Source organism: Ceratotherium simum, chromosome 16 (genome assembly GCF_057802395.1).
Source record: "Ceratotherium simum simum isolate JZ-2026a chromosome 16, ASM5780239v1, whole genome shotgun sequence".
NCBI classification, from domain to species: domain Eukaryota; kingdom Metazoa; phylum Chordata; class Mammalia; order Perissodactyla; family Rhinocerotidae; genus Ceratotherium; species Ceratotherium simum.
Window position 1 is genome coordinate 41011390 of NC_141915.1, and position 15403 is coordinate 41026792.

Here is a 15403-nt window from a genome sequence, read left to right on the forward strand (position 1 = left end):
AACACGTGACCTCCTAACAGACTGCGGCAGATTGTTTGCAAACACTGGCCTCAATTGTTGTCCTCCCTCTGTTCACGTCCTTGCATGTGACTTTGCAGCTCCTCCATCAAAAGAAGGATCTGTTTCCCCTGCTCTTGACTCTGGGTGGGGTTATGACTTGCCTTGGCCAAAACGATGCAGCCGAAGTGACTGTTCTGAGCCTAAGCCTCAAGAGGCCTTGCACACTTGTGCTCATTGTCTTGGAACGCTTGCTTGAGCTAGCTGGCTGGAGGATGACAGTCACTGGGCCTCTCACCCCCGTCTCCCCCAGCCAGCATGCAGCCAAGCCCCAGAGGCAGAGCACCCGCTGACCTCCAGCTGACCACAGAGGCACAAAACAACTGCCCAGTCTAAACTGCCAACTGCAAAGGCTGAGCTAAAGCCATGGTCGTTAGTTCAAGCCACTAAATTGTGGGTTGCTTTGTTACACGCTAAAGTTAACTGACAGAAAAGCTAACCCTCACTTTTAAAGTGGATTCCATCGAGTCTCCCTTCACCTCCTTTCTGCCCCTTCTTAATCCCAAAGAGCAAATGGGTCCAAGTCCAAGTCAGATTTGCAGTAGGAAAGCTTTCTTAGGACATCAAGATCAGGTAGGGAGTGGGGTCACCCCCAGACCAGACAGAGGAAGAGAGGTCTCCCCAACCTTGCCAGAGGAGGGAGCCAGTGGGCAGCCAGAGGCACACATGCCCAGTCAGCCCAGTCCCAAATGGGCCCTGGGGCTCGTTGCCAGCTATTCCTGATGTCAGAATGCAATGAGCAGTCTTCATCCAGGGTCTGCCCGTCTGGGTGATACTCAGCTGGGACAGGGCCAGGAAAGTTTGTAAGGGCTCTAGTATCACATCTTGTAGCCTATGGAAAGACCCAAGGGAAGTGAGAGTGAGAAGAGAGGACTCAGAGCAGGAGACAAAGAGACTGGGACTTGGAAAGAGATGGGCAAACTGGGAGCAAGGAGACTGGAACTCAAAGAGCTGGGGAATCCCAAAATGGAAGGACCTTGGGGTCCTAGTGGCCCCCATCCACCACAGCCACCTCCACTTCCTCCACCATAGCTGCCTCCACTTCCTCCTCCATGGCCACCTCCACTTCCTCCCCTGGATCCTTTTCCATGACTGCCTCCATTTCCACCTTGAGATCCACTTCCTTTGCCACCTCCAAAGCCAATTTGTCCAGCTCCACAGGATTCACTGAGAAGGAGAGAAAACACAGAGATAAAATAAGTGACTCCACATACATATACAAGGATGGACCTGGACAGAGTCAAGACCCAAATGTGTCTTCCTAAGTTTTCCTTCCTGCAAGGCAGAGGACAGAGACTGGGCTGGCACCACAGCTGGGAGGGGACAGCTTTCCTCTCTCTGGAGCAGGGAGCAGTCCCTTCTCTCACTGTTACCATCCTCCTTTCCCAAAGCCCAAATGCCCTGAGATTCCCCCACAGGATGAAGAAGTCCTCAACCCATCAGACCCTTGCGTGCGGGAACTTTCTCAGCTGCCTCTATCCAGAGGGACAGAAGTAGTGTCAGGGGCTTAGGAATTCCTAGGGATTCCACAGAGTCCTGGGGCACCTACAGTCCTCCTGGCCTCCTTCAAGGAGGCTGTGGTAGTTCTCAATTTCCTGCTCTAGCCACGTCTTGATGCTGAGCAGAAGGCAGTATTCCTGATTCTGGCACTCAATCTCTGCCTGGATCTCAGTGAGCTGGGCCTCCAGGTTACTGATCTGCTCCTGGATCTGCTGCAGCTGGCCACAGTAGTGGCTCTTGGTGTCTTCTAAGGACTTCTCCAGGGCCGATTTCTAGGAGGCAGGAGGAGGCTCTGAGAGGGATGCTACATCATAGCTCCTCCCCTTCCCAATCCCATGCCCAGCCTGCCATGCCCCTCTCTGGCAGGGTCTAGAGCAGGACTACCAACCGTACTGAGCTGAGACTGCAGCTCCATCTCCAACTCCTGGATGCTATGCCGGTGCTGGGTCTCTTCTTTGTTGTTGAACTCCATTTCCTGGCTTCTGTTTGTTACCTCCTGCTCAATCTGGCTCATCTGCAAATCCAAAAGCTCAGTGAGGACCAGGTTGGGCCAGAGGCTGCAGTGGGCAAGGTTCTGTCCCATTCACCAAGACCTTCCCCTCCTGGGCCAAGACTGAGCCAAAGCCAAGGACAAGTTGTTCTGAGTTCTGGGTCCCTCCAGCCAGGGTTGTTTATTTCTCTCAACTTAACATGCTCTCTCAGCAAGGCTTCAAGACTCTTCACACTTTGTCCCTAAACCACGTTTCTAACCTTATTTCAAACTACCCACCAAACACACACACACACACACGCACACACTACAGACCATGCCCTCGTGTGCCTGGCTCTATGCTAGGTGCTGGAGACCCGGGGAGGAAGGGAGTCATCGAGGAGCTCAGTGTAGTATGAGAAGCACACTGTTCCTCTACTAGAGTCTGATAGCTCATCACCATATGTAAGCTGTTCATGCTCTGCCTTTGTTAACATGTGATAAAATGTGAGCTTCTCAGGGGCAGCAATCTTAGTTGGCTCATCTCTGAGACATCAGGACTTCACATAAAACTTGGCATTGAGAAGCTACTTAATCATTATGTTTGTGGACAATGAATGAGTTGGAAGATGGATGAATGACAGGTGGACTGAGAGAGAGAGTGGTAAGAGAATAGAGGGGTGGGGTGGAGGAACAGAGGGATACAGGGACAAAGGGATAAAAGGCTGATTGGGCAGCCCACCCTGCTCACCTGAGTCTCATATTGCAGCTCAACGTCCTTACAGTTCTTAGCGCTGAGCTGCTTGTACTCCTGGCGCATGTCATTGAGGACCTTAGTGAGATCTTTGCCAGGAGCAGCATTCCTCTCCACACTGACAACCCCAGTGCTCTGACCAGTCAGCTGGCACATCTCCTGCCAGGGAAGAAGGGGCTGAGGTCAGAGGGGAGGGATCCTCTCCACCACCTTTCAGCCCTTTCCCTCTGCCCCCAAAAAGGGGACACAACTGTGAAGCCAAAGCCCAACCACCACCATACGCAGTGCTAAGGAGGTGCTAGGAGTGTCCTCAAGAGTAAAGGAGAGCATGTCTCCCAGGCAATGCTCCATAGCTCCCCTCATCCCCTGCCATCTCTGTGCTTCTGTTCCCCTCTCTCCCCAACAAGCTGTAAGTAGCCTGCACCCTACCTCTTCATGATTCTTCCTGAGTGTTTTCAGATCCTCCTGCAGAGACTCATACTGCATCTCCAGGTCAGACTTTTGCATAGTCAGATCATCCAGCACACTATGCAAGCCACTGATGTCAGTGGCCACTGCTTTTCACAGGCTCTGCTCCATCTCAAACCTGCAGACTAGCCATGGATAGGGAATGAGCGAGAGAGAATCAGTCCCTACTGGGCCCTCCAGAGCACTGGGGTGTGGAGGAAGGATTGATGACAGGGTAGGGAGAGGGAGCAGGACTCACTTCATCCTGAAGTCATCCAGTGCCAGGCGAGCGTTGTCAATATCCAGGAGGGTTTTGCTGTTGTCCACTATGAGGTCCACAATCTAAAAAAGAGGAGACAGCGTGGAACCCATGCTCCCCTGCCCTGACCCTTGCTGGGAGGGCAAGAGGCTAGGCAAAGCCATAGGTGGTGAGGACCCCATCCAGGAAGATGCTCAAGAGGTAAGAGGAGCTGCCCACAACTGGTACATGATACAGACTCCTCACAGCCTTCAGCAAGGATTTTCAGTATGGCCTTCATTCATTCAACAAATATTTAAAGATCCACTACAAAGGGCACTGCTAGGTTTACAGATCAGTAAGGTACTGCTCCTCAAGGAGCCCACAGGCGACTACAACATCCAAAGTATCCTAGACGAGTTCAAGGACAGGAGAGATGACTTATGGCTACAGGAGATCAAGAAAGACTTCAGGGAGGAGGTGGCAATTGAATTGGTTCCTGAAGGATGGCTAAGATTGCACTTGAATAAATAGATGCAAGAGGTTTTGGGTGGAAGAAACAGGAAATCCAGAGGCAGTTCACCAGATGGTGTGAAGGTAAGGAGAATAGGTGGGAACAGTGAATTAGCTAGACTGTGAGCTCCTCAAGGGCAGAAACCAAGTCTGTTATATCACTACGTCTGCTCAGAGCAACAGTGAGGGTAGTAACTCACGAAACTGAGTGGATGAATAAATGGATAGATGGAAATGTGGATGGATGGATGGATGGATGGATGGATGGATGGATGGATGGGTGGGTGGGTGGATGGGTGGGTGGATGGATGAGTGGGTGGATGGGGGGGTGGGGGGGGTGGATGGGTGAATGGATGGATAGGTGGGTAGGAGGATGAGTGGGTGGATGGATAAATGGATAGATGACTTCCATCCTCAGAGTTCTAGATCCTATCAGTTGAACAACTAGCATGTGTATCTGGGTCTAACAAAACTGGAAAGATCAAGATAGGCCCCTGTAGGAGCCCAGGAGAAGAAGGAAGGGAGAGATAGCATTTTTAGTTTTCCAAACTAGAATGCTCTGAAGTCCTAGGGGGTGAGAGGAGAGACAGGCACAGATGCTCCCCTCTCCTGACCCATATGATCCAACTGTTTTTAGCAGCAGCACTCTTACCACTTTTTTTTTCATAGGATTGCAGAAAATTTAAACCAACAGTGACCTGAGAGCTGGTGTGCCTGTCCTCTACATTAAATGGATGGGAGAACAGGTCCAGAGAGGGCATCAGGTTTCCCAAGGTCATGCAGTGAATTGGTGGCAGACCTAGGACCAGATCCCTGGCTCCGAAGAAGTGCCCCCCTCGCTATGCACCCTGCACGCTGCCTCTGCGTTCCCAACCTGAGGCCAGGCGAGGAGGAAACTCCCACACCCACTCCCAGGCCTCCCCATGTTAATCCAGGCCTCTTCCCTGCTCTGCCCAGACTCCAGAAGTTGGAGACATGGAGATGAAAGCCCAGAGCAAAGGCCAGAATCCCAGCTCTGGGGCATCAGGGGCTAAGCACAAGTTTGTTTCTGATGAAAGTTTCAAGTTTCCAAAAGATGGATTCCCTGGCTATTTTCTAAGCCTAGAATCCAACATCTTAACTTTTTATTAGATAAAGCATGAGAGTGTGTGTGTATGTGTGTGAAAGACAGAGATAGAGCAACAGAGATGGGAGCTCCCCCATCTGCCTGGTTCTTGAGACCCTTGACAGTGTCGTAATAACAAGACCAATCCTTTTGGAAGGTCCTGGGCACCCGCCTGTCATACCACTCCCAGATCTTATTCTCCAGATGAGTGTTGGGCTCCTCCAGGTCCTGCACCTTAGCCAAGTAGGAGGCCAGACAGGCGTTGAGGTCTTGCATGGTGGTCTTCTTGTCAGTAATCAGAATGCCACCCTCACCGCCTCCAGCACCACCCCCAAACCCCCAGACCCACTGAAGCCTCTTCTAGGGCCACCACTGAAGCCCCTGGGAGCTCCACCAAAACTCCTGCCAAAACTACCAGCACTGAAACCACCCCCAGCCCCTCTGCCATAGCTGGAGCCAAAATTACTGCCACCTCCCCTCCCACAGGCCCCAGAGTTCCCCCATCACAGCTACTGGAAGAGCTGAATCGGCCCCCTCCTCCACTAGCCCCTGAGGAGCTGAGGCGTCAGAAGGAGGACGCCATGCTGCCCCCACCACCCGCACCATCCCTGCAGCTACTGCAGCTCTGGTAGGACGACGAGAACTGTCTGCAACTCACGGCACTGCCCGCCGCTTGAGGGATGGGAAGCGGTTGTAGGAGTGCTGCTGGCTCCGGAGTGCAAGGTACAGAGCCGACCCCGAGCCTGCCTACTTATGCCCCCGCTGCAGGTGGCCCACCTGGGTGTGCCCCTGTCTGCACAGCCTCCCCCACAGACTCGAAGGAGGTCTGGGATCCAGGAGGCGGCAGGGCTGCCCCAGGCTCAGAGTCCTGTGGTGACTGGAGACAGCCCAGCCTCTCTCCATTGTGCGGGGTAATTTGATGATGTTAGGCTGCCACGGGCACCATAAATCAGCTCTGCTATGGAGGCGCGACCTAGATCCTGGAGTTTGGTCTCCTGCTGGCCCAACAGCAGGTCTGAGATTTAGCCCTTCTGGGATAGAATCTCCTAGGAGCAGAGTCACCCCTGTATTGATGATTATTACTGTCTGCACCCCTCCCTGATCTCACCTTGTGCCCACTGTGGGCTGAGCTGGGACCGGGGTAGCAAGGAGCTATTCTAGAGGATGGGGGAGGTGCAGCCCCAGAAGCCCAGCCCCTGCCTTCGTGGAGCCCCCAATGTGATGGGGAGCCCAGACTCCAGTCTGATGGAGGAGACAAGTGGCATGATGGAAAGACTGAGACGCTCACAAAGCCATGTGCCCGCCAGCACTCAGAAAAAGCAAGCAGAGTCCACACGAAGAACTCACAGAGAAAGTGGACTGAATAAATAAAGTGGTGCTAACACTGGCTGACCTTAGAGCAGGAACGCAAGTGACTCGGCTGTCCTGCTCCTTCAGCAGGGCCCAGCAGTGGGCATGGAATTGACCTTGGTCGATTGCCTAGCCCATGCTGAGCCCTGGGAGGCTTACAGGGATGTGTGGCTTATCTTGCCCTCCTGGGACTTACAAGCCCCTTGCTCCTGGCAGAAACTCAGCACGTATTCCAGTGAGCAAGGCCAGAAGAAAGCAGTAAAGAAGTCGGTGAGCTCTGGAGCTAGACGACCTGAGCTCCATCCCAGCTCCACGCTCACTAGCTGTGTGACTTCGGTAAGTTACTTAACTACTCTGTGCCTCTATTCCCTCCTCTGTGAAATGATGATATTAATAGTTTGCCCATCTCCCAGTAAGAGACACATGAGAAGCACTCGAGATATGTTAGACTGCCTCTGATCATTCAACCCCCTGAGTCCCTATTAACTCTGCCCTCACCTGGACCACCAGCTCCTGGCTCATCTCCCTGCCTCCCTCAGTCCTTCTGACTCCTCCTCCACACAAGAGCCGGACTGGTCTTTCCAACTCATGTCTGACCATCACTCCATCGACTTCCCTTCACCCTCAAGATAAGGTCCACATTCTTGGCATTCAAGGCCCATCCCAATCTTTCCATTCTGGCCCCATCTCCCACCATTCCCCAGGCCCCCTAACCCAATCATACAATGATCCCAAACGCCCTTCACACCTCAGAGAAGGCTCAGCGCTTGCAGTTCCCTCCAACTGAAATGCCCCTCTCCTTCTTTTCTACCCAGAAAACCCCAACTCATCTTGGCTGACCCCTCCATGTGCCCCCTCCTCCGTGAAGTGTTCCTGGGTTCTTTCCCTCTCGGTTTGCACTTTACTCCATTACAGTTTCTCACACTGTATCTCCGTGCCCCCCACCCTGCTGTGTCCACGGTAGGAGCCCCTCTACCCCTGTGCCTGCTCATCTTGTACCTGCCCCAGCGCCCAGCACTGGGTCTGGTCCAAGGAGGATCCCAACACAAATGGGATGAAGGAGAGAACTGGTCGTTCCAGGTAGGAGATGCTGAGCCAAAATAGAGCCAAAGGTAAGAAGAGAGAGGCCAGGGTGGTCAGCAATGACCTCTGGATGAGGCAATGACATCTGGGCTGAAGCTAAAGATGTTTAGACCTCATAAGGGACCAGTGTTTCCTGTGATGCTTTTAGACGATGCACAGAGACTGTGCTAAATAATATTGAGTCATTTGGGGAGTAAAGTATCCCCTTTCTCTATTTTTCCATCTTCTGATCAGTCCAGGAGAAAATCTCAGTCAGACGCTACAGCGTCTTCAACACCCCTCCACGCTGCCAGTCATCCTGTTTACAAAACGAGAGCCGGCCTTGGGCTCAGAACCTTCAGGAAGCAACAGTATCTAGTTAGAAGTTAAGTATTTATTTATATCATTTTCTTCTATTTCTGGCAAGTGATTCTGATTTTCCTTTTTTTGGTAGTAACAGAGTAATATAAGATTTCCTTCATGCATATATCTTTGTTGAAATGAAAGGTGTACCAAAATGCATTAAATAAATATTTAAATAGGTAGAACAAAATATGTTAAATGAAAAATTGAACAGGTAGTACAAAAAGTATTGAAGGCATTTTGTGAATGCCTAACCCCTGGGGAACTCTTAGACCAAGGTTGGCTGCGAGTGTACTGGTTGTAAACTCTTCCCCAGGCCCCCGCCAAGCTCGGCTGGCGAGCCCAGAATCTGCCTGCGTGGGAATTGAGGCCAAGGAAGGGTCAATCCTTTCTACCTCCTCCCCCCACCCCCATGCTGGTGCTGCCACCTTGGGAGGTAAACCCCAGGTCCCAGGTGCCCGAGCTGGAGGGAGGAGAGGTTGGCAGAGCCTGGGTGAGCTGGCAAGGGGAGAGCCGGCAGAGCAGTGTCTCTGGGGCCCTGCATGTGCCTTCTCTGCAAATGCACTCATGTTGGGGGACCCTGAGGACCCAGGCCTGACTGTGCCAGGGCAGCTGAGACCTGCCTGCCTGACCAGAGCTCCCAGCTGAGGCACCCCTGCCCAGCTGGCTCTGGTGAGATTTGGCCTGTTTCCAACCCTGGTCTTCCAACATCTGCCCTCAGCCACCTCCTCAATTTCCCGCCCTCTGGGCTTGCCCTAACTCTCATTCAGCTCAGAACACCAGGCTGCAGTCCTCAGAATTCCAATGCAGCTGCCCAGGGAGGCTGAGCTGCTGGTGGGGACCACCACCCAGCCGGCCCTCTCCCCACACCCATCTCCCGGGGGCCAGCGAGGCGAGGACTCACTGGTTCATGTGCTCCAGGTCGGCTGTCAAACCCGGCTCTCCCTTGAATGTTGGACTTGTCTGGTCAATTCTCTACCAAGATTGAGGAAACCCCAGTCACTGCCAGCTCCCCTCCCTCCTCTGAGTGCTAAGAAGGCACAGGCCTTTCTTCCCACATCTGGGGAGCAGTGGAGAGGGGAGAGAAGGGGCTGCCTCCCCACGCACCCTCCCTAACCCTGTGGCCTTGACCTCAGTTTCCTCATGGGAAGCCCCTTCGTGCAGAGCTGTCAGGGGCCATAAAGACAGTGTGTGTGTGAGGCCTTGTCTGGAGGGGTCTCTGGATGAATGCCCAACTGCTCTCCGTGTACGGCCGTGCTCCCCACATCAGTCCTCTCCACCTCTGGCCCTGCTTCCAGTATGAAGAAAAGCTTGCAGTATTGGACGACTTCTATGGCCTGGTCTTTCTCTGGTCGCACCTAGGCACTATCCTTTCCCTTCCTCCAAGCTCTCTGTCTGGCACAGGAACCGGACTGGGCAAGATGGGTTCAGGGATGAGGGAGGCCGACAGCCCTGGCCTGAGGGAGCAATTTCTTCTAGGCCATGCTACATGGCTCATTCTTCTACCCTCTCAGTGCTCAGGGGCTGCCCTCTGAGCCCCACCTCCAACACCACCTGCAGGGAACCTGCAAAGCGTGAGGAATGGAGCACACGCAGCTCAGGGCACCCTGGCACGGGAGCCGGGAGAGCCAGCGCTGCCTCTCTGCAGCCCGGACCCACAGTGCAGGCCCTGCCTGTGGAGGAGGGAGAAGTGGGAGAGAAGGGGCCACAAGGACTCAGGCAGACAGAGGCACACAGAGGGACCCAGAGATTGCATCTACGTGGTGTCCCCAAAGGGCAAGGGGTATGGGGACTTGGGAGGGCAAGGAGAGCCTTCCTTCAGCCATGGGAGCCCTGCCACTTGCCTGTAACCAGCTGCTCTCCCCCAGGGTCCCCCCAACTTGCAGTCTATCACTGAGCTCCAGGTGGGGCCCAGGGAGCGCCCTGAGTCATCATGTGACTAGCTGCTGGGGGAGGGGGCGCAGGTGTGGTGCTGGGCCTGCCCCTCCATTAGTGATCTAGACAGTGCTGCCCACTGACTCAGGGCCCAGGCGCCTGCCCCATCTGTCGACACTGATTCTTTCCTCACAGGGTAGGCGCCTGCCACCACCGCACCTAGGCAGAGCCCACCAAACCAAGGGGCATGGCTTGGGGGGGGATGGGTTAGGCCATCAGTAGGCTCCTCCACCTGGGTCTGGACACCCCAGCCTTGTGTCTGCGAGGACACACCAGCAGAGAGGTTCAGGGCACGGGCTTTGGAGCTGGACAGGTCTGAGTCTAAAGCCAGGTCCTTCCACTTATTTGAGGAAGTTGCTTCCCCTCTCTCAACCTCAGTTTCCTCACTTAAGTTTGGATTCATCCTTTACTGAGCACCTATTGTGTGCCAGGCATGGTACTGAGTGCTGGGGATAAAGTGATGAGCAAGCCAGACATAGCCGCTATTCTCTTGGACAGTTATGGGAAAAAACAGACCCTCAAAAATAAGTGTATAATTCAAAACCAGGGTGAGTGCTGTTGGTGGGAAAATGGGGAGCACATATGAGGGTGTGGCCGAGTTTGGGAGATCAGGGAGGATCTCCCTGAGAAAGAGACACTGGAGGGAAGGAGAAGTAGGAGTGAGCCAGGAGAAGAGCATCTTGGGAGAGAAATAGCTAGCATGTGCAAATATCCTGAGGTGGGAAGGAGCACATGACTGTAAGGGCAGAAGGCCAGTGAGGCTAAAGGGCAGTGGGATGGGTCAAGCAAAGATTTTGGTGGTGAAAATAGTTCTGACTTCACAAGGTTGTTGTGGGGCTAAAGAGCTAATGTTGTAAAGCCGCTGGTGTGGGTCCGGCACACAGTGGGACGTTTTCCTGACTGTCCGTGGCATTGGGCCTGCCCCCGACTTCCCCTTAGACTGTGTGGACGACTTGAGTTCTCAGCTCTCTCACCTACCATCAGTCCATCCCGCTAGTCTGTTGAAGCCCCGGGAAACATCAAGGACCTGTGCTAAGTGGAATTGGGGAGGAGAGCGCACAAAGGTTGGGGGACCATGGCTTCTTCCACCGAGGACCTCCCAGGGCTCCAGGCAAGAATCCCGGGGCTTGGTCTGCCCCGTCTTATTTAATTGTCACAGCCATTTTATGAGGTAGGTACTACTTTTTAAATCGTTTTACAGGTGAGCAAGTGAGGCTCAGAGACGGTCAGTACCTTGGCCACAGTCACAGAGTAAATGAGCAGGAGGTAGAGTGCAGTTTGTCCTGCAGGGAGTGGGAGCTAAGACGGGCCCAGACTTTCTGGATCCTTCTCTGCTCTCCTCCTCACTGTGTCTCTCCTTGTTCGGTCTGTCTCAATTCACCCCTAGGTTCCCCAACACCTTTGTTACTGTTGTTGTTAGTGCTATCAAGTCGATTCCCACTCCTAACGACGCTGTGGGCCCTCCTACAGCAGAGCAGAACCCTGCCCAGTCTTTTCACACCATCCTCTCTCCTTCCGGTGCTACATCAGACAGTGCTCCGCTGCTGTTCCTAGAGTTTTCATGGCCAATCTTTTTGGAAGAGAGTGACCAGGTCCTTGCTCGTAGTCTGTCTTAGTCTGAAAGCTCTGCTGGAGCCTGTCCACCACGGGTGAACCTGCTGGTATCTGAAATACCGGTGGCATAGCTTTCAGCATCACAGCAACATGCAGTCACCACAGTATGATGACCGACAGACGGGTAGTGTGGTTCCCTGAGCAGGAAAGGAACCCAGGCCTCAGCAGTGACAGCGCCGAATCTTCACTAGACCACCAGGGCTGGCCACACCTAGAATAGTAAGCTTCAATAAATATGTGCGAGTGGCGGCTGGCCCGTGGCGCAAGTGGTTAAGTGCTCGCGCTCCGCTGCGGCGGCCTGGGGCGCACACCAACACACCGCTTGTCAAGCCATGCTGTGGCGGCATCCCATATAAAGTAGAGGAAGATGGGCACGGATGTTAGCCCAGGGCCAGTCTTCCTCAGCAAAATGAGGAGGATTGGCAGACGTTAGCTCAGGGCTGATCTTCCTCACACAAACACACACACAAAAATATACGTGTGAGTGGGTAAATGAATGAAAGAATGAATGAATGATCCTCACAGCCTAGTCCTAGCCCAAAACCTCACTATCCTGTCTTTCCCTCTCTCTGTCTCTCTCTCTGTCTATTTGCATTTCTGTTTCTCTCTATCTTTCTGTGTCTCTTTCACCCTTTCTCCTAGGCCGAGTCACCCCAAAGTTCATCAGCGTACCTCCAAGGGAAAAAGCTTCTTTCCTCAGCCCTGTCCCCACAGCTGATGGTGCCCCACAGGGAAGCCCGTCAGGAAAGTGCTGGCCCAGCAAAGGGCAGCGCCTCATGCTGGTGCCTGTCCTGCGTCTGCCTAAGGCCAAGCCATTGCCCTGGAAGTTCCCGGCATTCCCTTTTCCCCTTTGTGGCAGCATCCAAGCTCAGTGAGGGGACCAGGCCAGGACACTGGGACCTCCAGCCTCCCCGGCCAGGCCGCCCTGGGGTTGCCTCCTCTGACACCAGCCTGTAGGACAGTTGGCTATATTACCCAAACCAGGTCACTTGTGGCTCTGGGGAAGAGCCATTCACCTGGTCAGGTAACCACAGGGAGATATGCCACTTGTTGCCTATAAATTTCCCTGGACACATTGGAGGTCTTTCCACAATGAAAAGAGCCCCCAAAACTAAAGGGGACCCAGAATTTCAAGGTGGGCCCCATCCCATGAAACAAAAACCTTACAGTCAGCTAGGAAAAATTCATGTTCTTCCCTCAGCTTCATCCTGAGAGAGAATAGAACAAGAATGAGGCACAAGCCTCACCAGGGCTCTGAGCACCAAGCTGGGCTTGGCCACTTTCAGTCTGTATGACCTGGAACAGGCCACTGTCTCCCTAAGATGAGGAGGCTGGAGGAGACGTCCCCACGGCCCTCCCGGCACTGCCCTTCTGCGTTCTGAGAGGACGGAAGAGCGCAAATCCCAGATGGCACTGGGAGATGTGGAGCCACAGGGGCCACGTGACCTGCCCCGGCCTCAGAGGCAACTCTTCCTGCCTCCACTAGACTGTGCTATGGAGTCGCTTTCCTGGTTTCCTATCAGATAGAGCTGGGGTGACGGTGAGGAGGCAGTGTTGCCACGTCAGAACGCTGGCCCTGGTCTTTAGTTGGGTCCCCACAGTGCCAGGCCCTGTGGACGAGAGCACTGGTCAGCAGCAGGATCCAAAGAGTTGGCTCCCCTCTTCTCAGTGAGGTATGGGGTTGTGGGGGGGGGGGGGGTCCCAGAACGGAGTAGACTCCATGTGGGACTCTGGGACAGCTGCCCGGTCTGCTCTGTTCCTCTGGGGCCCAGGCACACAGAGCAGGACCACCTCGAAGCCCACTGCTTGACTTCCTCCCCGCCCACTTCTGAGCCTGCTTTCAGCCAGGTGGCTCCCAGCCGCCGTCTTTACCCTCAAGCAAGCCCACTGTCCCTGTATTCCCTCCAAACGGTAATGGCAGCCACTTGAGCAGAGGGGAAGCTCACCTCACCACACCCAAGTCTAAGAAATCTCACATCCTTGCACTCCTCTGAAGTGGATCTCCTTTGGGGGTGGAAGCTTATTCTGGCACCACCTACAAGGCAGAGTTATCCTGGGGATCCTTGTGCAGTCCAGAGCATTCTAGGCTTCAGTCCTCATGGTGACTACTGACAGGTTTTGCTCTCTGTCCTGGCCCACGTGGCCTCCCGAATGTGGACCACTTCCCAGATTCCATGTCACACCAAACCTCGTTGCCCTGCTGGGATGCTGGTCCCCAGGGTCCAACATCTCTCAGGGTATCACGCAGACCCTCCCCACCAGGGTCCTATCACTTCTAGGCCCACAAAACCATCCCTTCGCAGTCCCCGAAGAGCTCGTTCTGACCTCCCTCCTCCCTGAGTTGTCCCCACATACCTCTGAAACTCCAGTCATTCACCTCCAGAACGGCCCACCCTCACCCAGAGATCACCCCAGATCAGCCCTTCTTAATGCCTAAACTCAGGTGAAAAGAATCCTGGAGTTTCAGGAACACAAAGCAGGTCTCTCTTTGCTGGGGTGAAGATGGGGTCAAGAGGAACCAACGTCACTTATTCCTTTTCCTAATAACTCACCCTCTCATGCTACCATTTATAGAGCACTGACTATGTGCCAACTACAATGCTAAACTCGTTGCCTGCATGAGATCACCTAATCCTCCATCGGCCTTATGTAGTAAGGGTTTTTATTCCTCATTTTATAAAAGAAGATCTTGCCCAAACTCTTAATGCCAGTTGGTACAGGAGCTGGGACTCCAATCCGGGATGTCTGATTCCAAAGCCCAGGCTTTTAGCCCCGTTGCCCTGAAAGACAAAGTCTTTCTTTAACCCCAGTCCTACCCACCCCCGTCCCCCACCCCAGAAGCTTCATTCATGCAGCCAAATGAATGAGCTGTTGAAACTGACTCAGTCAACTCTTTCCTAGCTCACTGCAGTGAGCCCCACCCACCTCTGGAATCTTCACTACTCACTCAGGGGAGTCCTCCTCTTCCTCCTCCTTCTCCAGCCCCCCAAAGACAGGAATAGACGCTCCGCACCACAGGAGGCTCCTACAACCCTGTCTCTCAATGTGCGTTCCCTCATCGGATTCCCACATCAACTCCAAGAAGCAGAGTTCACCATGCTTACCGGAGTAAGTGGGGAAACTGAGACTCTCAGAGGTCACAGAACTAATACAGAGCAGAGCCAGAGTCAGAAACTATTCAGTCCCCCCAAAGCCTCTAAAACTGGCCTCATCATGAATGGGGTCACGAGAGGCAGCTCACCCAGTGTGGCTCACACAGCCGCCCCTGAGCCTGCACTGCCCCAGGCAGTGTTAGGGTCCTCACACGCATTCTTCCAGCGAGTCCTCCCAACAAGCACGCGAGGGAGGTACTGTCGTCATGGCCACTTTACAGATGTGGAAACTGAGGCTTGGAGATGATAATCAGCTTGACCTGTGTCAACCAAGAGCAGGCAGGATTCAGACCCAGACCAAGAGGAGGTGGGATGGAGGGAGACAAAACTCTCAGTAAAGTGTGAGTTCTTACTGGGTCCATGGACCCCCACTGATGAGCTTTAGGGGACCCATTAACCTCATGAATTGTATACAAATGTGTGTGTTTATTGAGGGGCAAGGGAGAGAATCTATAGCTTTTAACATATTCTCAAAGGAGTCCCTGATGACAAAACTGTTCAGAATCCTTACTCTAGCCCAGTGTCTGGCACAAAAGGCACTCCAAACTATCTGGTGAATGAAGGAACCAACGAATGAATAAACGAGTAAATGAATGAGTGAGTGAATGAATGAATGTGCCTCATGTCCTAGGAGACACCCCAGATGACCTGGTACACACATCTCTCTGTATCTTTTGAGATGGTGAAAGCCATCCCGGGACCTGAGCCCAGTCCGCCCCCCGGCCCTTTCTCTCAGTCCCCGAGGCCACAGCCAGGTGCTATGACAAACTCGAGAGAACGCTTCCCCTGCTTTCTCCCCACCTCCACCCCTGACAATGACCAGGCAGAGGCGGGAGTTGTGCAA

The 15403-nt window shown here is 53.6% G+C and overlaps 1 protein-coding gene across 1 annotated transcript; it reads right to left on the reverse strand.

Moving 5' to 3' along the window:
• Window positions 1-1042: 1042 nt before the first annotated feature.
• KRT9 (keratin 9) lies at window positions 1043-6955 on the reverse strand. Its single transcript, XM_014790600.1, is given in 11 exon segments — window positions 1043-1224; window positions 1607-1829; window positions 1946-2071; window positions 2778-2939; window positions 3210-3366; window positions 3487-3569; window positions 5186-5424; window positions 5427-5579; window positions 5582-5755; window positions 5861-5909; window positions 6932-6955. Coding segments are annotated over 11 exon segments (1572 nt in total).
• Window positions 6956-15403: the final 8448 nt, after the last annotated feature.